The sequence below is a fragment of the Gorilla gorilla genome, chromosome 3 (genome assembly GCF_029281585.2).
Source record: "Gorilla gorilla gorilla isolate KB3781 chromosome 3, NHGRI_mGorGor1-v2.1_pri, whole genome shotgun sequence".
Classification (NCBI taxonomy): domain Eukaryota; kingdom Metazoa; phylum Chordata; class Mammalia; order Primates; family Hominidae; genus Gorilla; species Gorilla gorilla.
The window spans coordinates 55,796,722-55,820,038 of record NC_073227.2 but is presented as its reverse complement, the minus strand read 5'-3'; the positions used below and the strand labels follow the sequence as shown (position 1 = coordinate 55,820,038).

Below are 23,317 nucleotides of genomic sequence, written 5' to 3'. Positions count from 1 at the left end.
CTAAAACCATGTTGCATTTTCCTCTTTTACTTTAGGTCTTGAGAGCTGATGACAATAACATGGGCAATGGCTGCTCTCAGAAGCTGGCGACTGCTAACCTCCTCCGGTTCCTGTTGCTGGTCCTGATTCCATGTATCTGTGCTCTCGTTCTCTTGCTGGTGATCCTGCTTTCCTATGTTGGTGGGTGAGGCCATTATTAAATAAAAATGAAGTTAAAGTGAAAATTAGCATGATTTAGAAGAGTGATTTCTACTTAGTACTTATTTAACCTAAAGTGTCAGTCAATGAGAGGATTATCTGTTGATGACGTTATGCAAATCTGCAGTTTCAGCTACTGTAACCACTCTACTGGTTATTATTATTAACATTAATGAATGAGTTTATGAATTTAAAACATTTAAGGAATGATTACTAGGTTGCAGGCATTTTGAAAGTTCCTGAGAACTCCAGGATGGTTAAATTAGTCCTTTCTTAGGAGCTCACAGTTGAGAGGAAGTGATGATTATCACACAAGGCAACACGTGTTTAAGATAGAAGTGTATATACAAGGTCCGATGGGCACATTCAAAGAAAGCATCATGGAGAGTTAATGTGTTAACTTCGGAATTAAGTTAATAGAAATTTAGGTTAGAAGACAGTAGTTCAGGAGTCACATTTGGCAGAGAAAATAACTAGTGCAAAACTATAACCCCTTGAAAGATGAACATAGATTTAGAAAACTGGGTGAAAATTTGGCAGTGGTGGGAAATGCAGCTAGATCAATAAAGTCCAAATTAAACAACATCTTACATTTTCATACTAAATACTAAGGGATTTGGGCTTTAGCTTTTAGATCACTGGTTTTCAAACTCTATTCCATGGTAACAAGGTTCTAAGGAGGAGACTTAAGGATTGCACAAATGTTTGCTTTGACTTTCATTAAAAAAAAAAATCTTAAAAACACACTCAAACTAAATATTACATACCACATTTTTAACCAAGTAAAAACCAGAAACCAAGTAATATGTGCTGACAGGTTAACTCATTAGTTAGCTCATTAGTTGCATCTTGCTATCTTTTTCTAAGTGAATGATACTTAAAGTTTGAAAAGTGAACTTTTTGGAAAAAGCAATAAACTATTATCACTGGTAGCTACCTAATGATATGAATCAGGATTTTAAAAAATATGTGCAATCAAATAAAACAGAGAAATAAATATCAAGACGATGCTGATCTAATTGCATTGCCAATGATTTTGAATTTTTAAGTTTTGCCAAACCTCCCTATTATTTTCTTACTGGTTTATAGAAGTTACACACTTAGATCTTATAAAGTAAGTTAACCACAATAAAATTCAGCTCATATCTATTAATAGATATTAGGCTTTTATATGATATTTATTTGAAAATAACATTGATCTGCTATAAAAATGATTACAAAACACTGCTATGGGTGGTGGATTACCGCTGGAGGATCTTTCCAAGAAAGAAGAACTCTGATTATTTTACATTTGCAAAAGGCGGTAGAACTGGATACACTACAGAGTGCTGGAGGCAGAAAGAAATGAAGGCAGAGGGAGACCAGTTCGGGCCTCTGACTCTGGTCTAAGTAAAAGGTGATGAGTGTTTGAAATAAGGCATTGGATGCATTAAAATCAATAGAAATCAAGACTGATTGGATTTTGGTGTGAGGGAGAGAGGAGTCAAGGCTGACTCCTGGATTTCTGGCTTGGGTAACCAGGTTTTTTTAAAAAAAATGTTTGTGGGTACATAGTGGGTGTGTATATTTATGAGGTATGTTACATACTTTCCTACAGGCATGTAAATAAGCAATAACCACATCATGAAAAATGGGCTTTCCATCCCCTCAAGCATTTATACTTTGTTACAATAATCCAATTATACTCTATTTTTTTATAATCCAATTATACTCTATTATTATTATTATTATTATTTTTTTTTGACATGGAGTCTCGCTCTGTTGCCCAGGCTGGAGTGCTGTGGTGCGATCTTGGCTCACTGCAAGCTCTGCCTCCTGGGTTCACGCCATTCTCCTGCCTCAGCCTACCGAGTAGCTGGGACTACAGGCGCCTGCCACCACGCCCGGCTATTCTTTTGTATTTTTAGTAGAAACAGGGTTTCACTGTGTTAGTCAGGATGGTCTCGATCTCCTGACCTCGTGATCCACCCGTCTTGGCCTCCCAAAAATCTTTTATTTTTATAATCCAATTATACTCTATTATTTTTAAATGTACAATTAAACTTCTATTTACTATAGTCTCCCTGTTGTGCAATCAAATAATATCTTATTCATTCTTTCTAACTATACATAATTTTTGTACCCATTAACAACCCCCACTCCTCTCCCCACCCCCCACCATCTTTCCCAGCCTCAGCCTCTGATAACCATCCATCTATTCTCTGTCTCCATGAGTTCAATTGTTTTGATTTTTAGCCCCTAAAATAAGTGAGAACATGTGAAGTTTGTCTTTCTATGTCTGACTTATTTCATTTAACATAATAACCTCCAGTTCCATTCATTTTGTTGCAAAATGACAGTATCTAATCCTTTTTATGGCTGCATAGTACTCCATTGTATATATGCACCATATTTTCTTTATCCAATCATCTGTTGATGGACATTTAGGTTGCTTCCAAATATTGACAAGTGTGATCAGTGCTGCAACAAACATGGAAATGCAGATATCTCTTTGATGTACAGATTTCCTTTCTTTTGGGCGTATACCCAGCAGTGGGATTGCTGGATTATATGATAGCTCAATTTTAGTTTTTTTGAGGAACGTCCAAACTGTTCTTTATAGTGGTTGTACTAATTTACATTCCCATCAACAGTGTACAATGGTTCCCTTTTCTCCATATCCTTACCAGCATTTGTTATTGCCTGTCTTTTGGATATAAACCATTTTAGCTGGGGTGAGGTAATATCTCATTGTAGTTTTGATTTGCATTTCTCTGATGGTCAGTGATGTTGAGCCCCTTTTCATATGCTTATTTGCCATTTGTATGCCTTATTTTGAAAAATGTCTATTCAAATCTTTTGCCCATTTTTAAGTGGGATTATTCGATTTTTTAAAATAAAGTTGTTTGAGCTCCTTATAAATTCTGATTATGAATCTCTTGTCAGATGGGTAGTTTGAAAATATTTTCTCCCATTCTGTGGGTTGTCTCTTCACTTTGTTGACTGTTTCCTTTGCTGTGCAGGAGCTTTGTAAGTTGATGTGATTCCAGCTGTTCATTTTTGCTTTGGTTGCCTGTGCTTGTGTGGTATGACTCAAGAAATTTTTGCTCAGACCAATGTCCTAAAGTTTCCCCAATGTTTTCTTTTAGCATTTTCATAGTTTGAAGTCTTATATTTAAGTCTTTAATCCATTTTGATTTGATTTTTGAATATAGCGAGAGATAGCAGTCTAGTTTTATTCTTCTGCATGTGGAAGAATATCCAGTTTTTTAAGCACAATTTATTGAAGAGACTGTCCTTTCCGCAATGTATATTCTTGGCATCTTTCTTGAAAATGAGGTCTCTGTAGGTGTGTGAATTTGTTTCTGGGTTCTCTATTCTGTTCCATCAGTCTGTGTGTCTGTTTGTATGCCAGTATCATGCTGTTTTGGTTACTATAGCTCTGTAGTATTATTTGCAGTCAGGTAATGTGATTCTTCCAGTTTCATTCCTTTTGCATAGGATAGCTTTGGCTATCCTGGGTCTTTTGTGGTTCCATATAAATTTTAGAATTGTTGTTTCTATTTCTATGAAGAATGTCTTTGGTATTTGGATAGGGATTGCATGGAATCTGCAGATTGCTTTGAGTACTATGGAAATGTTAACAATATTGATTCTTCCAATCCATGAACATCAAATATCTTGCCATTTTTTGGTGTCCTCTTCAGTTTTTTTCATCAGTTTTTAGTTTTCATTATAAAGATCTTTCACTACTTCAGTTACATTAATTTGAAGTCTGGGCCCATTTGTGTCCATTCTTCTTGGGAAGGTGTTTCAGGTCTTCTAAGGGACTTGGGCCTGCGACCCTATAATGCTGCAATTCTTGAAGACTCTAGAGAAAGGTACTGCCTTGGTGGTCCTGGTTAAAGTCTGGAAGAATTCTCTGAATTGCCAGGCTGAGACTCTCGTTCTTTTTCCTTACTTTCTCCCAAACAAACAGAGTCTCTCTCTCTCCCTGTGCTGAGCCTTCTGGAACTGGGGCAGGAACACAACATCCCCGTGGCCACTACCACTGGGACTGTGCTAGTTGAGACTTGAAGCCAGCACAACACTGAGTCTCACTCAAGGCCTGCTATAACCACTACTTGGCTACCACCTAAGTTCACTCAAAGCCTTAGAGTCTACAATCAGCAGGTGGCAAAGCCAGCCAGGTTTGTGTCCCTCCCTTCAGGGCAGTGAGCTCCCCCAGGCCTCAGGTGGGTCCAGAGATGCTGTCTTGGAGCCACGGATTGAAGTAAAAAGCCTTAGAACTTTAGCTGGTGTTCTATTCTACTGCAGCTAAGCTGGTACTCGAACCACAAGACAAAGTCCTTCCCACTCTTCCCTCCCATTTCCATTGGCTAAGGAGTCTCTCCCTGTGGCCACCACAACCACCAACCCATGGGGGCTTTTGCCAGGCCACCACTGATGTTCACTTAGAGCCCAAAGGCCCTTCAGTTGGTTTATGATGCATGCTTCCAGGCCTGGGACTCACTCTTCAGGACAGTGGACTCCTCTCTGGCCCAGGGCAGGTCCAGAAATGCTAACCAAGAGCCTAGGCCTAGACTCAGGGACCCTAAGAGCCTGGTTGGTGCCCTACCCCACCGAGGCCAAGCAGGCACCTAAGGTGCCAGAGAGAGTCCCCTTTACTTTTTCCCCTGCTTTTAATAGAGTCTTTCACCATAGCCACCACAGCTAGGAATGTGCAAGGTCACATCTGAAGCCAGCACATCTCAGAGCCCAAGGCCCACCGCATATAACCTGGGTATTGCTGTTGGGTATTCAGGGCCATGGGGCTCTTTGGTCAGCAAGTGCTGACTCCTGCCAGGTCTCTGCTGTGACAGAGCAGCACTGAGTTCAATGTGAAGTCCCCCAGTTGCTGTGCTCTCCCTTTACCAAGCACACCGATTTCTCCATGCCACACACCCACTGCTGGAGGATGAAGAAGAGGTGGCACAAGCACTCCCTTAGCCACCTAGCTTGTGTCTCAGTAGGTCATGTGTCTCCCAGTCCACCGGCTCTGAACCCAGCTCAGCACTAGGGCTTGCCTAGGAATTGCAGTCCTCGTGGCCTAGGCTGTCCCTCAAGTTCATTTAAAGTCCCAGAGCATTCCAGCCTGCAGTGGTGAGGCTTGCTGGAACTCAAGCTCTCACCACTGGGATGGGCAATTACCCTTTGGCCTGGGCCTGTCCAAATGTTCCCTCTGCTTTCTGCTGTGACAGGGCAGCACTGAGCTCAATGCAAAGCCTCATAATTGCTGCACTCTCCCTCTCCCAAGTGCCCACATTCTCCAAGCTGCATGGCTACTGCTGGGGGATGGGAGAGGTTGGTGTCAGCATTCAAGACTATCTTTCTTGCCCTCTTTACTGTCTTCTTCAGTGATATGAAGTTAAAACCAGGTATTGTGATTGCTCACCTGATTTTTGATTCTTGTGTTAGTGCCTTTTGTGTGTAGTTAATTGTTAAAATTTGCTGTTCCTTTGGGGTAGGGGACCAATGCTATAGACTTCTATCAGGCCTCTTGCTCTGCCTCCTGTATCTAACCAGGTTAGTTTTGATGCTACCTGTTAACATAGGAAGTAAAGGTGCAGAAGTCTGATACAGGCAGATGAAATAAAGATTGGAAGGTTGGTTTGTGTATTAGAGATACTTATGGGACAACCAAATACAATGGAATCATAGTTGAATTCAACAGTGAAAGCAGGTCAAGAAATGGAGAAAAATGAGAAATCCAACATGTTGCTTTCCTAAGGAATTTCAAGAGAAATTGTGACCAAATATGATGTTTGGCTTCTGTGACAGAGCAGCACTGACTTTAAAATTTAACTTCCAAGTCATTGGCATAGGACTGAAGCTAGGGGATCCAGGAGGGAGGTTGAGAAGGGAGTTCTGCCATGCATGCGGCAGTCTCAGTGGCAGTTGAAGCAGCAGGAGTCGATGAACTCTGAAGAGAAAATGCATTAAGCAGAAACTGAGGGCAATGCTCTGGAGGATGCTAGTGTTTAAGGGGCAGACAAACAGGAGGGAAAAAGAGATACAGGAAGAATAGTCAGAGAAGGAAAGGAACCCAGAAATGCTGGCTTTCACAGATGCCACAGGTCAGAGGGTGACCAAGTAAGAGGAAGACAGAAGGAGTGCCCCAGCCCAGGAAGACTGAGGGTTTTCTGTGGGAGATTTAGTCGCTTCTTGCTCTGTGGTGTCAACCGTGGCCTGCTCTCAGGCTAAGACAGTAAACCTTCCTGAAACTCGTCTCTGCCACTCTCTTCTTTTAAGAGTCAACACCCTTCCAGATCTGGCCTGCTTCTCCTCCCTCTCCAGCGCCCTTCAGTAGTTGTCTTTTTGTGTTTTGTCCAGAGTTTATAGTTATTATCCCCAGACAGATCTGTCTGGTAGGAGCTTCCTCAGCTATACCACTGTCATTTTAAAAAGTCTGTCATGAGACTATGTTCATTGGCTCACGTGCTTTGAGGAACACTTCCTTTCATTCTCAGGGTCTAATGCTAATATAAAATGTAAGTACATTTAAGTACATCTGTGCTTAGAGGCCTCTGAGGAGAGGGCAAAGGAGGAATGCTTTGCTTTAAGTGGGTTATTCTTATTAATTTTATTAATTAATTATTAGTTAATTAATAATTTATTCTTATTAATATAATATACCATTCAATCCAACCATTTAAAGTCTACAATTCAGTAGTTTTTAGTATATTCATAGATAATGTAACCATCACTGCAGTCTGTTTTAGGACATTTTTGTCATCTCAAAACAAAACTCTGTACCCTTTAGCTACCACCCAATCTCTCCCCATCTCCTCACCCCAACCCCAAGCAGACACTAATCTATTTTCTTTCACTGTAGATGTACCTATTCTAGACATTTGGTATGACCATATGTGGTATTTTGTGACTGGCTTCTTTCCCTTAGCATATGTTTTTAAGGTTTACTCACATTGTAGCACATATTAATACTTCATTCCTTTTAATGGCTGAACAATATTTCATTGTATGGATATACCATAGTTTATTTACCCATTTGTCAATTGATAGACATTTGGGTTATTTCCACCTTTTGGCTATTATCTATAATCCTGTTATGAATATTTGTGTGTATGTTTTTTTGGGGACATACATTTTCATTTCTCTTGGGTATATACCAAGAGTGGAATTTTGTGTCACTTATGTAACTGCTCCTATATGCTATTTTGTTTATATGTAGGCAAACTGTAGGAAGTGGGGGTTTCCCCACGCATCTTCAAAATCATTCTTTTAACAATTCAAGATGCAGAAAACAAATAACCTCATTATAAAGTGGGCAAAATACATGAACAGATGCTTCTCAAAATAAGCATACAAGTGTCCAACAAACATATGAAAAAATGCTCAACATCACTAATCATCAGAGAGATACAAATCAAAACCACAGTGAGATACCATCTCACACCAATCAGAATGGCTATTATGAAAAAGTCAAAAAACAACAGATGCTGTTGAGAAAAGGTATGCTGTTGGTGGAAATGTAAATTACTTCAGTCACTGTGGAAAAAACTTTTGAGATTTCTCAAAGAACTTCAAATGGAACTACCATTTGACCCAGCAGTCTCATCACTGGGGATATAGCCAAAAGAAAATAAATCATTCCACCAAAAAGACACACACACTCATATATTCATGGCAGCACTATTCACAATAACAAAGACACGGATTCAGCCTAGGTGTCCATCAGTGGTAGATTGGATAAAGAAAACATGGGAGACATATATATATACACACACACACACACACACACACACACACACCATGGGATACTATGCAGCCATAAAAAGAATGAAATCATGTCCTTTGCAGCAAAATGGATGTAGCGGGAGGCCATTAGCTTAAGCAAATTATCACAGGAACAGAGAACCAAATACCACATGTTCTCACTTATAAGAAGGAGCTAAACATTGAGTGCTCATGGTCATAAAGATGGGAACAATAGACAACTGGGGACTATGGAGGAGGGCAAGGGTTGACAAACTGTTGGGTACTATGCTCATTACTTGGGTGATGGGATCATTTGTATCCCAATCCTCAGCATCACATAATATACACATGTTATAACTTGCACATGTACCTGAATCCAAAATAAAAGTTGAAATTTAAAAAAAAGAGAAAAAAATTAAAAAACATTCTTTTAATAAATTCTGTACCAGATGATTTAATATAGCCATATTGAAGTAATATCTGTCCAAATAAATATTCCTTATTTTGTAACTGAGATGTTTGTTGTTGTAATGAGCAATACAAGCATTTTATATAATTGTTTTAAAAACCTCATTAAATTGCTTACTTTAAAAAATGTTCTGTTTGGTTTGAGTTTATAACTTTGTGCTCATACAAAGTTTTGTAGTTATTTCTGTGTACATTAGGGTTGCTAAGGGATGCTGAGATATCAGTGGTGTATAAATAACAGGAGCTCTAGCTTCAAAAGCCAAGGAGATAATAATGAGAAGATTATTGATTAGAAAAGATAAAAGCCTTATGCTAACAAACACAGATGTACTACGTGTCTCTAATTTTGTCTGTTGTGGTTTCCCTCATGCAAAAAGTCAAGATGATAAAACGATTTCTGAAGATACGAGAGTTGGGTTGTCAAATAATTGTTTTAGCAGCAGGCTATAGAAGAAAGCAGTAGTAAATTGTTTTTCAACCCAACCACTAAACTGAAGCTAGAGCTACAAAGGTTGTTTAGTTTTGTATTTCTCAACTCGGCAGATAGTCTGAGTTGTCCATATGGTTCCAAAGATTTGGACTCTAAAACAAGGACTCAGGTTCTTCAAAGAGAAATTGAAAAATAAAGTTAAATTATATGTAGGTTTTTATTTCATTAGTTATAGTCTGATACTGGTGGTCCATATGACAAAGAAGAAACAGCATGCAACTTGGCACTAGAAAGTCTGGCTTTAGGGTTTTACTCTTCCATTTACTAGACATGGGAGTTTAGGTAAGATACTTTATTTTCTACATGAGATAATTCTTTTTTGTATCACAGAATTGTTATGGAAGTCAAATGAAATGTTTGTGAAAGTGTTTTTATAAGTGATAAGTTCATTATAAAAGTAAAGAATTTATTTGATTATGAATAATTATCATCAGATAATTATTTTAATAAATAGTCATATTATACCCAAGTAACAATTAACTAAAGATGCATTTTGTCTCACATTAACTCTGTCCATAAGAATTAAAACCTTTGTGCTATGACCTGTTGTCATAGTAACCCCATGATCCATAACCCCATAGCCCTAGAAACAGGCTGTTGCTGCAAGATATTTGACTTGCCTAAAAGTAGCTAGGAAGAAATAAAGTTGACCAACAGTTGGATTTGTAACGTGATGGCAAGTTTGACAGGCCTTTTATTCTTAGGCCTGAGATTTACTTTCAGAGACTAATTTCTTTCTTATAAGAACTAAACCTGCAATGGTTTGTGCTGTCTTCATGTGACAACAAGTGTCACTTTATGCCATAGAGTACTTTGAGACTGAACTGATACCTTCCTCAAATTTTACATATACATATATAATTATTTACTATATTATAAATTCACAATATTATGTATTATAATTATATATTATATTATAACATATATTATAAATATACATCATCATGCAACATTTAAAGTAAAATTATTTTGATATGTTGAGAAACATTTAAAAGAAACAAAATTAGCTATAATGTAATACTATTCACCCCTTTAACAAATATGTATTGAGTATCTGTTATAGGCAACACAGTGTGCTATAGGTATGGGGGACAGCAGTGAATAAAGCCTACCCTCAGGGACTCCACAGTGAGAGAAGAAGGCATGAAACAAATGATCACTTCATTAATTAATTACAACAGAGTTTACTGCTATGTGGGAAGAGCAAGGTGCTAAGAGAACTTACGACAGGGACAGAAACTGGGCTGAGATGAGGGAAGATTCCCTAGGGAGTAAGTAGTTCTTTAAACATGAAATCCACAATAAGGATGTTGATATAAGAGAGTGACAGGGTCTGGTTGTAGCATTTATTTATTTATTTGTTTATTCATTCATTAAGCCCTTTTAATGAGGTATGATTGGCATACAAAAAGCTGCACATATTTAATGTATCACAACTTGATGAGTTGGAAACAAGTATATACCTGTGAAACCATCACCACAATTTCTGCAATAAACATATCCATCACCTCCAAAAGTTTCCTCACATCTTTATTATTTTTTTCCATGATAAGAACATTTTGCATAAGATCTGCCCTTTTAACAAATGTTTGAGTACCCAAAGAAGTATTAACCATAGTCACTATGCTGTATAGTCATCTCTAGAACTTATTTATCTTACATTACTGAAACTTTATGCCCTTGGATATCGCCTTATTTCCTCTTCCCCTCTGGCAATCGCCATTCTGCTTTCTGCTTCTATGAGTCTCTTTTAGATTTCTCATATGAGTGTGATCATGTAGTATTTGTCCTTAGCATAATGGCCCCCAGGTTCATCCATGTTGCCACAAGTGATAAGATTTTCTTCTTTTTTAAGGCCAAATGATATACCATTGTGTGTATGCCACATTTTAAAAATTTATTCATCTGTCAGTGGACATTTAGGCTGCTTCCATGTCTTGGCTATTGTGAATAATGCTGCATGGAACATGGGAGTGCAGATAGGAGATCCTGATTTCAATTTTTTGGATGTATACCCAGAAGTGGGATTGCTGGATCATGAGATAGTTCTATTTTTAATTTTTTTGAAGGACCTTCCATTCTGTTTTCCATAGTGGCTGCACCAATTTACATTCCTACTAACAGTGTACAAGGGTTTCAATTTCTTCACATTATCACCAACATGTTATCTTTTGTTTTTGATAATAGCCATCATAACAACCATGATGTGACATCTCTTTATCATTTTGATTTGCATTTCGCTAATGACTAGTGATTTGAGCACCATCTCATATACTTACTGGCTACTGGCTCTGTGTATGTGTCTTCTTTGGAGAAATGTCTATTCAGATCCGTTGCCTGTTAAAAAAATCAGGTTACCTTTTTTTTTGCTATTGATTTGTGAGTTTCTTATTTTTACATATTTTGAATATTAACTCTTGATCAAATATGTGGTTTACAAATAATTTCTCTCATTTTTTAGGTCCACTCAACCTCTGTTGATTGTTTTGCTGTGCAAAGTTTTCAGTTTGATGTAACACTGCTGGTCTTTTTTTTTTCTTTGTTGCCAGTGCTTTTTATGTCATGTCTAAGAAATCCTTGTTAATAGGATTAACAAGAATAAGTACTTAGGAATAAACATAACTAAGGAAGGGAAATATTTTTACACTGAAAACTATAAAATGCTGATAAAAGAAATTAAATCAGACAAAATAAATGAAAAGACATTTAATATTCATTGACTGGAGGAATTAATATTGTTAAAATGTCTATACTACCCAGAGTGATCTATAGATTCAATGCAGTCCCTAGCTAAATCCCAGTGGCATTTTTCAGATAAAACAATCCTAAAATTCATTTGGAGCCACAAAAGATCCCAAATACCCAAAGCGATTTTGAGCAGAAACGGCAAAGATAGAGGCATCAAATGTGCTGATTTCAAACTATATTATGAGGCTACAGTAATCAAAGCAGTATAGCACTAGAATAGAAACAGACATATAGACCAATGGAACAGAATATAGAGCCCAGAAATAAATCCACATGTATATGGTCATCGGATCTTCAACAAAGGTGTGAAGAGTACACGAGGGGGAAAGAATAGTCTCTTTGACAAATGGTGTTAGGAAAATTGCATATCCACATCCAAAAGGATGAAATGGGACCCTTATCTTATACCATCATACCAAAATCAAGTCAAAATGGATTAAAGACTAAAACATAAAACTGGAAACCATAAAACTCCTAGAAGAAAACATCAGGAAAAAAAAGCTCTTTCAAGGTCTTGGAAATGATTATCTTGGTTGGGACTTTTAAAAGGTGCCATTGGCAGCTGTATGGAGAAAGCGTTTCAGCTTTAAAAGGTGTCATTGGCAGCTGTATGGAGAAAGGGTTACAGCTGAGTATGAGGCAGGGAGTCCTATAAATGTATGGGGTATGGTCTGAATTAGTTTTTTCAAACTATTCTTCATCTCAATTTATTCACCCAAGTTATGTTCCAAAAATTCTCATTAGAATGCTCCTGACTTTTTCTTTCTCAGCCTGTCGAAGACTTGGTTTTAAATATTCATCTGCTTATTCACTCATCCATATATATCTAAAATAAATTTATTTTAGCCATAAGCTTATGAAAACTAGCTTAAAATTACATTTCTAGTTTTCTTAATATGATGGAAAATGTATGTATGGCTTCTTAATTTTTTGAGTAAATGAGGAAAAAAGAAAAATTATAGTGGTATGTAGACTATAGAAAGTTTAATAAACCATTCATTTTTCTTGAATTCAATAAAAATATTTCTCTTCAGAAATGACCTTTCTCCTCAAAAATGCTAGATGAACTGGAGATCATTGAATTTAAATACAGTTTTCTCTTAGTAAATTTCTCAGCAGTTTGTGGCTTTTACAAGAATTTGGAGTTAAAAGAATCTTAACTTCCTAACTTATAATGTATTCTTAGTATCACTTAAAAATAGAAAACCTCCCAAATTCTTGTTTCTTCACACCCAAAATTTAAGATTCTCTATGATCTTTCATGACCTGACTCCACATTACTTAAGACTTCAAATTATTTGAATAAATCTGGCTTTCTGTTGCAGATTCACCAGTGGAGGATTCTCAAGCATGACAATTTTTTTTCTTTAACTACTGAGGCCCGAGGTTATATGTTATGTCTAAAGCTTTTTGAAATGGTAGTCTAAAGCCTTGTTCTCAAGTGTGGCCCATGGACAAGCAGCATCAGCATCACTTGGAAGTTTGTGTAAAATGCAGAATCCAGAATCTCAGTCCTCACTCCAAACCTGCTGAATTTGAATTCTAACAAGAACCACCCCAGATGATTCCTATACGTCTATCAGTCCCCTTCTGATCATCTCTTTCACTTCTTTTCATACTCCTATATCTATACTTAGCAAGCCCACCAGTGTCTTTTTATCCAATGTGCTGCATTGGAAACCAATGTGTATTTGAACGAGACTTTGAAATGAAGAACCTATGTTTCTCTCTGTGTCTGTGTACATCAATTCATGGTAAGAATGTTCATTGTTAGTTGGTGCCAGCAATGCTTTCTTCTCCCCAGATGTGCTATGCACATATGATCTTCCTCAGTGTTGACTACTACTTTCATCTCATTATGCTCTTCAACTATGCCTTCATATTGTCACCTCTGATTGTCCTTCAGTATCTCTGCCTGCTGTTTCTCATTTTCCTTAAGCTAACCTTTCTTTAACTGTCCATTAAATGGCATTAAAAAGAGCTGTCTGTCCTCAGCTGTCTTCTCACTTTACACTGATACCCCTCTTGGCAATATCAGCCATTTCCATTAGTTCATTCATCATTCATACGTTCAACGAATATTTATGGAGCCCTACACTGGTGCTAGGTGTTCTGCTCGGGGATTGATGTATAGATGCATGGGACAGACAGTTCCACTTGAGTGCATATGCGCTACAATATAACCAGTGCGTGCTCTGGGAACACAAAGGAGGGACAGCATTGTGGGGGAGTCTGGTGAGGTATCTGGAGGAAATCATCAGATTGCTTCAGATTTGGGCTTTTCCTCCCCTGAATGTTTCACAGGCCCTTTATATTCAATAAAGTGTAACAACAACAACAACAACAACAACAACAACAAGCTCCTACAAATCTATTTTTCATTCTCTATTATCTATTGTTTTAGTCAAGATTGGCTAGACTCTGTCATGTAACAACAGCAAATCCCCCAATACTGGTGATTTACAAACAACAATAGTTAATTTATTACAATACTACATGTCCTTTGCAAGATGGCAGGGGGCCTGTGCTCATCGAGGTCCTTCAGGGACCAAATTGATGAACTAGCCACCATCTTGAGCCTTTGTGATGATTGTGTCAGAGCTCTGAAGGCTCTTACATCAGCAATTAAAAGCTTCTGCCTAGAAGCAACACTTTTTAGTTTTGCTTATAGCCTTGAACTTGAAGCAAGGCCTCACTCAAGAGGCCAGAGAATGCAATGCTCAGCTTATGCCCCAGTAGAAGGAGAGAGAACTGGAAATATTTGATGAATAGCACTAACGATATGACACCAACTCAGTTGGGGATATGTTTGTTTACTACATTATTCAAACCAGAGACCTCGAAGGGACCTTTCTCTCATGTTCATATGATTTTGCATCTTTGGAGCTTTCTCCTAATGTTCCCTTTGTCCATAGGGTTTTTGCGTTGGCTAAGGCCTTACTCTTTTCTCACTTGGAGTATTACAATAGCCTTCTAACTATCCTCTAAACTTTTAAATGTCACCCTGCTGCCAAAGTGATCATTCTAATATGTTTCACCCTATTTAAGACCTTTCTAAAATTTTCTATCACAAGGTAAATTCCAAGCCTTGTACAAGACCTATCCTGTCTGGTGTCTCTTCCCTTTTCAGTCTTTTCTCTTACCAGGCTCCTGTGTACTAGCCATGTTTTTAAATTACTTGCTGCTGGGCCTTTTCATATGGTTTCCCCTTGGCTTTATCTAGAAAATGTTTCACTTCCTCTTGCCACACCACTCTCCTCCTCACAAATACTTTGCTTAAACCTAGAAAATCCCTAATCATCTTTTAAGATTCACATTTAGGATACTCGTCTCTAAACAGGCTTTCCTGACTTTTTCAAATGGAATGAGGACTATCTCTCTACTTTTTGCTACCAGATTGTCCTATGCATATCATTCTCAAAGCACTTGTACCATAGTTTATATTAATATTTTTTAGATTGCCTGCCCGTCTCCCTCAACTAATCTATAAACATCTTGATAGTAAGGACCTCTTACTAAATATTGTGTTCTCAGCAGAGTAAGTATGAAGATCTTGGCACATAGAAAATGCAAAGTAAATGTGTTTCACATGGCTAAAGATACAAAGCTAAGAAATTAATTTTAAAATCACATTATAGGAAGATAAATTCTGCAAGCACATAATGGTTGACTTTTAAAACCTGTATGTTTTGTCCAGAATGAAAAGTGTGTGTGTATATGTATATGTCTATTTGTCATGTCCCAACTCAAATCTTGAGCAAGTTAATTCACTCTCATAAACTTCAGTTTCCATCTCTCTAAAACTCTGTCAAACGATTAATTATATTATCTGTTTTATAGGATTATTGGAAGGTTAACTCAGTTGATGCCTATAGTGAGGGAACTTAGCAAGGTGCTTGTATTAATTTTTTATTGCTCCTGTAACAAATTACCACAAACTTGGTAGCTTAAAAAGATAGTACAGATTTATTATCTTAGAGTTAAGAAGTTCAAAATAGGTCTCACTGGGCAAAATTTAGGTGTTCCTTCTGCAGACTCTATGGGACAATCTATTCTCTTGCTTTTTCTAGCTTCTAGGGCTTCCTGCATTCCTTGGCTTGTGGCTCTTTCCATCTTCAAAACAAGCAATGGTCCATTGAGTTTTTCTCACAGTTCATGACCCTGACACATACTCTCTTATCTCCCTCTTCTGCTTATAAAGACCCTTGTGATTACATTGGGCTCACCTGAATAATCCAGGATAGTCTCTTCATCTCAAAATTTTTACTTTAATCACATCTGCAACATCCCTTTTACCACGTAAAGTATGTAAAGCAGAATATTCACAGGTTCTAGGAATTGGGATGTGGCATCTCTGGGGGAGCATTATTCTGTCTACCACAGTGCCCCATCTCTTCATTACAAGGAATCAGTAAAGTTTGATTATTATTATTATTATAATTATATACTATTTCTTAAATATCATTACTTTTTTTTTTGGCTATAGAGCTGAAACACTTTTGAGCCAGACTATCTTAACACAATGTGACTTTCTATTAATAATTTAGCATGAAAAAGCCATAGTTTTCTCGCTCCAAATGTGGGTTAAGTGATTCACTTCTGAAAGTTAGCCATTTTGTGACACTGGGATCCACTTATAGTAAAATGAAATTGATATTTATCTAAAAGTACCTTAGCAGTCCTAAAGAAGACAATTTTATTGTCATTACCATCAATGTGTAGTAATGACTAACAGTTATGGAGAACTTTGTGCCAAAAGCCATTCGAAGTGTTTATATAGGTATTGACTGATTTGATCCCAATGTTGTAGGACTTTCTCCTTAGTTCACCTAAAAGCTGGGCTCTTGTTACACAGCCATGAAAGATTAGGCTCACAGACACTTTGAACGGTGAGAAAACTGGAATTTATCAGGCTAAAAGGGGAAAAAAAAGGGAAACAGGGACTCTCAGCAAAATGAGAGTCCTGCTAGCCAGTTTCCCGCCTCACAAGTTGAGTCCCAAATACCACCCCGGAACAGGAGAGGCCGGGATCCTCACCTCTGCAAACGGTGTGAACCTCCTGAGGCTCCACCCCAGTGCACGCTCCTCCCAGTGCGCAGGCCAGTCGGAGGTTCTGCCGGGGAGCCATTTTTACTTGGCTGTCTCACCACAGCCAGCCCCATGAAGAGGTATTTTATTTTTCCTTCCTTTACGGCAGTTAAGACTGTCCAAAGTTTTAGGGCAAGTAGTAGAGATGGGATTTAAACTCGGGTGGGCTGGCTGTGGAACCTGTACTTTTAACCATAGCACAATAAACATAGAAATGTAGAAAAGAATGAGGCAGTATTAGAAGAATAAATACTCTACTTTGGGCTAATATCTCTTAGCATTATTATTATTATTATTATTATTATTTTTGAGACGGAGTCTCGCTCTGTCTCCCAGGCTGGAGTGCAGTGGGGCGATCTCAGCTCACTGCAACCTCCACCTCCCAGGTTCATGCCATTCTCCTGCCTCAGCCTCCCGAGTAGCTGGGACTACAGGCGCCCGCCACCACACCCGGCTAATTTTTTTTTTTGTATTTTTAGTAGAGACGGGGTTTCACTGTGTTAGCCAGGACGGTCTCGATTTCCTGACCTCATGATCCGCCCGCCTCAGCCTCCCAAAGTGCTGGGATTACAGGCGTGAGCCACCGCGCCCGGCCTCTTAGCATTTTTATAGCTCATCATGATACAGGTTGAAAGCATTTAGTTGTATTGAGTTCTAATTCTTGTGCTTAAAAAAAAATGCATAGTAGACAACCGTGTTGGGAGTTGGTCAGCTTCCAGAGATACTTGAAAACAAGTTGTCCAGTGAGTTCAGGCTTTTAAAGACATGTCCTTTAAGTTTATTCTCTTTCTCTTCCCCCAAAATATACTTTAAAAACATTAACTACAGTACCTCTCAAATATTATCTTTCTGTTTATTCTGCCAAATTGCTTTCAATACATAAAGCCTAAGAGCAATGAAGCTGCGTTTTTAAAAGAAAGTTATTATCCAAGTCAGTGTTTTCTTAAAAATGTCAATGTTTCAGAGGACTTCTTAGGATAAACAGATGTTATGAATACTTTATTTTTATTTATTTATTTATTTTTGAGACAGAATTTCACTCTTGTTGCCTGGGCTGGAGTGCAATGGTGCGATCTCGGCTCACTGCAACCTCTGCCTGCCGGGTTCAAACAATTCTCCTGCCACAGCCTCCCTAGTAGCTGAGATTACAGGTGCCCGCCACCACGCCCAGCTAATTTTTTTTTTTGTATTTTTAGTAGAGACGGGGTTTCACGTGGGTCAGGGTGGTCTGGAACTCCTGACCTCAGGTGATCCACCTGCCTCGGCCTCCCAAAGTGCTGGGATTATAGGCATGAGTCTCTGTGCCCAGCCTGATGTTATGAACATTTTAAACACTGTTTGGTTAAAATGATAAAGGAAAGATTAAAATGACAAAGATTATTAATAAGGCTAATTATTACCAAAAAGTTAGGAACAAGTGTTCAAATATTTTATATGACAAGGAACTCATTTTAAGGGAATTACTCCAGGGTACAACTGTGAACAATTGGCATTTGCTAAAAGTATGTTGACAGAACTGGATGCCTACTCATAGATTCAGCAAGATAAGTAAATCAACTTAATGGGCCTATATATTCATTACAACCACATTAGCATAAATATCACCTTATGGAAAAAATCTCTTTATGCCAAAAATAAGCAAGGAAGAGAGCAATTAACAAATGGATGTAAGGAAAACTATAGGTAATTGATTAATTACTAATTATTCTGTATGGGTGAAATACATTTCCTATAGTAATTAAGCCTATCACATTTATTTTGATTAGGATAAAGTCTAAATCATTTTGAAAATCAATAACAATTAAATGAATTCCTTCATTTTACCTATTGCATTTGACTTTTACTCATGATCACACAGACGGTTTGGAGAGCATGTTACCCGCATTACATGGTCATGATTTAGCTTTTATGCTTCAATGTTTTATTTACAATCTTTTGGCAGATCTGTTGATCTCAGTTAGCTAGAAACAGCTGCTTTTCTATTTTTATTTGCAGTTAATGTTTTCCAAGTGTCAAGCATATGTAGAGAAATTTTTTCCATAGACTGATATTAAACATTTTATTTATGTTTCTTTTATTTTTAATGGTCCTTGGGACTATTTAGAAAAGTGAGAGCCAATTAGAGCATTCACTGTAAATGCTTTTAGAAAAGAAAATCTCCCTTGGCTATTTCTATCGATGGGTCAATATCACATTCATTTATTTTTGTGGCATGCTCAAGTACAATGCGATATTCTGGAAACACAATCTGCTGTCTATTTTGACTGAGTTAAAAATACATGATCTCTTTCAAAGTTTTCAAATGTTTCTTCCTAAAGACAAAGCAAGGTGGTTTTCAATAATCTTAGGTTTGGTTCTTTGTTTTGTCAATGAATGGATACCTTGAGAAAGTGGCCAGTTGATAATCTTAGTTTAATGAGTATGGAAAACCAAACATCGTATGTTCTCACTCATAAGTGGGAGTTAAGCTATGAGGATGCAAAGGCATAAGAATGACACAATGAACTTTGGGGACTCAGGGGGAAAGTGTGGAAAGAGGGTTAGGGATAAAAGTCTACAAGTTAGGTGCAGTGTATACTGCTCTTGGCATGTGCCAAACTTTGCATGGTGCATGGGTGCACCAAAATCTCACAAATCACCACTAAGGAACTTACTCATGTTACCAAACACCACCTGTTCCCCAATAACCTATGGAAATAAATTTTTTAGATGAGTATTTCTTATTTCATATAATTACATTTTTATTTTCTGGTCGAAGATGAAGATAATTTAGTTTCTTCTTTTAGTTTGTGCTTTAGAGGTTTTTTTTTTTGGTTCCTATGATACAAGTTTTGATAAATGTATGAGCCCTCTTATTTTTTATTTGCGTGTGATGCATAGTTTACCGAAAATTAGTGCAAAATGTGGGAAATATAAAGCTGATGGCAAGCACCATTGTGTCCTTTGATGACAGATGCAGAGAGAGGTAGAGCACATGTCCTGGGTCCTGAGTAGCAAACAATGACCGGTGAGATTAAGAAACTAAGGAAGCGAAAGAGAATGCTGCAAGATTCACCACATTTTATTGTGTGGTGAGTCTCAGGTGAGGTAGAATTACCCTACATTTTTGAAGCACCAGGAAACCTTGATAGGATACCCAGTTTCTAAACCGTAAGCTCTTGAGAAAGCCATGTTTCATCACAGGGCTGTGTGATTTGTGGTAGAAGAGAAACTCTTGGTTTTGTGGTTGTTGACCCCAAGAAGGAGGTCACTATTACGGCTTTCATCTTCGTCTTTGTGTTTACCTGGTTAGAATGACATAGGGAAAGTAGCTCTAGAGTTTTCTTAATGTTTTTTAAAATAAACACTTCTAGTAATGTTTCAAAAATAGGTTTTTTTTTGTTTTTGTTTTTGTCTTTCAGGAACATTACAAAAGGTCTATTTTAAATCAAATGGGAGTGAACCTTTGGTCACTGATGGTGAAATCCAAGGGTCCGATGATGTTATTCTTACAAATACAATTTATAACCAGAGCACTGTGGTGTCTACTGCACATCCCGACCAACACGTTCCAGCCTGGACTACGGATGCTTCTCTCCCAGGGGACCAAAGTCACAGGAATACAAGTAAGTCCAAAGGTGATACATGCTAGAGGCTTTTAATGTCCCACAGGTAGGTTTTTAAGTTTGGCAACCAATGCTTTTAGTTCACAGTCACTTGCTGGTCACACAGGAAAATCTCCACTCAGTTACCCGGTAAGCGTAGCTGAGTGCCCTATTTTGTTTTTTGTTGTTGTTGTTTTTCAGGCGGAGTTTTGCTCTTGTCACCCAGGCTGAAGTGCAGTGGTGCAATCTGACCTCACTGCAACCTCCGCCTCCCAGGTTTAAGCAATTCTCCTGCCTCAGCCTCTTGAGTAGCTGGGATTACAGGCGCCCGCCACCATGCCCAGCTAATTTTTTTTTCTGTAGTTTTGGTAGAGATGGGGTTTCACCATATTGGCCAGGCTGGTCTCGAACTCCTGACCTCAAGTGATCCGCCCACCTCGGCCTCCCAAAGTGCCAGGATTACAGGCGTGAGCCACCGCGCCCTGCTGAGTGCCCTATTCTTAAACATGAAATGCCATCAGCCCAGATGTTCAGGTAGGACTGAGTAAGAAATGAAAACGTATCAATGCCATTCAATATTTCTGAGGTCTGAAAATTTATGCTGCTTGCCCCAGTATAGTGGCATTGATTTTGTTGCGGTTCATCTGTGAAAGTTTGCGCTTCAGCTTTGAAGTTTTTGAAGTTTTAAGTTACTTATTTTGAGTTAATAAGTAAGTTAAGTCACTGACTTTGTGGTTGGTCCCTTGCAGGAGGACCAATTCAATAAGAGGATGCTGAGTGATTTAATGGGAGCTATCCCCCTATTTACCTTTTTTTTTTTTTTTGAGATGGAGTCTCTCTGTCTCCCAGTCCTGGAATGCAGTAGCACAATCTCAGCTCACTGCAATCTCTGCCTCCTGGGTTCAAGTGATTCTCTTGCCTCAGCCTCCTGAGTAGCTGGGATTACAGGCATGCGCCACCATGCCTGGCTAATTTTTGTATTTTTAGTAGAGACAGGGTTTCACCATGTTAGTCAGGCTGGTCTTGAACTCCTAACCTCATGATCCACCCGCCTCAGCCTCCCAAAGTGCTGGGATTACAGGCATGAGCCACTGCACCCAGCCCCCTATTTACTTTTGAGACATTCATGTGTCCTTTTTTCATCTTGCTTCCCTTTTCACCTGCTATTATTGGCTGTAAAATTTATTTTACATGTTGGTGAATGACAAAAAAAAAATCACACCTTGAGAAAAATGGCATGTGCCAAACTCTTCTGCATGAGGGCAAAGGGAAGGATTTGTTATTCCAGAAGAGCTGGGAGAGAGAAAAGACAGAAAGTGTGGACATGGGGCGTGATGAGTTGGTGAGAGGTGACAGATGATATGCTCTGGAATGTGACTCTACCTTTTGATAAAGTTACTGCCCTTCCGGAATACAGAATACTCGGTGGGAGTGGATTTGTATGGAAAATGCCAAGAAGCTTTGGGTGTGATACAACCAATGCTAATAAAAAATAATCAGAGCACAGTACAGCCACTGCCAGAATTTTCTCCATAGTTGTCTTGGCTCTTCATTTCTACTTTCTAAAACAAGGTTATGTGATTGAAAATTACACAAAGCCCATCCAACCATGATCATTTTCTTGTGTGTTTCTCTCTCTTTCATGAAAACCCACAAAGGGATATCACATCTTAAGCCTGAGATGGTGTATTTATTTTTATTTTGAGCCAGGAAAGAAAGGATTAAGTTGACTTTTAGCTATCATAGTATATGTTTGCCAGTGTTTGAGGAAAAGCAGGATTATTCTATTTCTCCAACCCAAAAGAGACAGACAGTTTGGATTCCACTGTTTCACAGAGCACCTGTAGGTATTAACTGTTTCTTGTGCATAGTGTTTACCAGTGATTCATATGGATTTGGGTTCATTATCTGACAGTATTTTTGCAAACCAGAATTATGCCAAGTTAAATTTATTTTCCTCATGGGTTTAATTGTGAGGTTTTATTTTCAGTCATGTCTTAAGCACTTCATTATTCTTAAGAACAGTGTTTTTCATCAGAAGTACAGAAGTAATTTAAACAAAAACTCAGTCAAGTTAATGTGGTTGCAATTACAGTAATTGTTATTTTCTTCTACTAAGTGCATTTGTCTTTATTTTGAAAGTTCCATTGTTTGTTAAGATTCAAACAGGATTGACAAATACATGTCCTGAAGAGTAAAGAAACATGTGGCTGTTGTTGCTCAGATAGGAAGTTTGATAGAAGTCTGTCTGACTCATTTGCTCTTCCTATGACTGGAACATTGCTTGTGAATATGAGCATAAATTGACATGTAGAGGAAATCCAGGTCAAATTAGAATGGCTAAATGGAGAAAGGCCAAATCCCTAGCATATGTGTCATTTTATATTGTTAATGTACTTGACAGTTAGCATTAGTCTTTCCTGTCTGGCCACATAGACTCTCAGTATACTGTTAATATCAACTAAAATTATTTATTGCAAGAAATTGGATAGCTTTCCATACATTTCAGTAATAATGCAAGCCTGTGATTATAGAACTTCTAGAGTTTTTAGGGAATGTTTGAATATTTTCTCTGTGATCTTTATAATTAACTGATGAAATACACCAGACAGGTAATAGCATACTCCATTTTTCACGGTGTGAATTTGAGGCTTAGAGAAATTAGTTGATGTATCCAGTATCACTTGCCTAGTAATTAGTAGACATGAAATTTTGATTCAGATCTTATGACTCCAAGATCAGTGCTCTTTCAAGTTTTTCATCATCATTTAATCTTATTGTTTTCTTTGCCGTAACATTATTAAACAAATTTTAAGTTCTTGGAGAGAAGAAAGAGTAGATTATTTTGTTGTTGTTTTTATTGCTGTATAGCCAATGTGTAATAAAATATTAGCTGAATGAATAAATAAATGAACTATAGTCATTTTAAATTTTAATATATGATTTATCACTTTTGCTAGAAGTGCCTGATCACACTTCTACGACTTGATGTTTATTTCACCAA

At 37.9% G+C, this 23,317-nt stretch overlaps 1 protein-coding gene across 9 annotated transcripts in view; it reads left to right on the top strand.

Moving 5' to 3' along the window:
* CORIN (corin, serine peptidase) overlaps positions 1-23,317 on the top strand; it is a 244,941-nt gene that overhangs the window by 31,258 nt on the left and 190,366 nt on the right. For all 9 annotated transcript variants that reach the window (XM_055385560.2, XM_055385559.2, XM_055385557.2 and 6 more), the window contains exons 2-3: positions 36-180; positions 20,131-20,334. In XM_055385560.2, the coding sequence (XP_055241535.2) occupies positions 36-180; positions 20,131-20,334 (349 nt within the window). The remainder of the gene's footprint in view (positions 1-35; positions 181-20,130; positions 20,335-23,317) is intronic.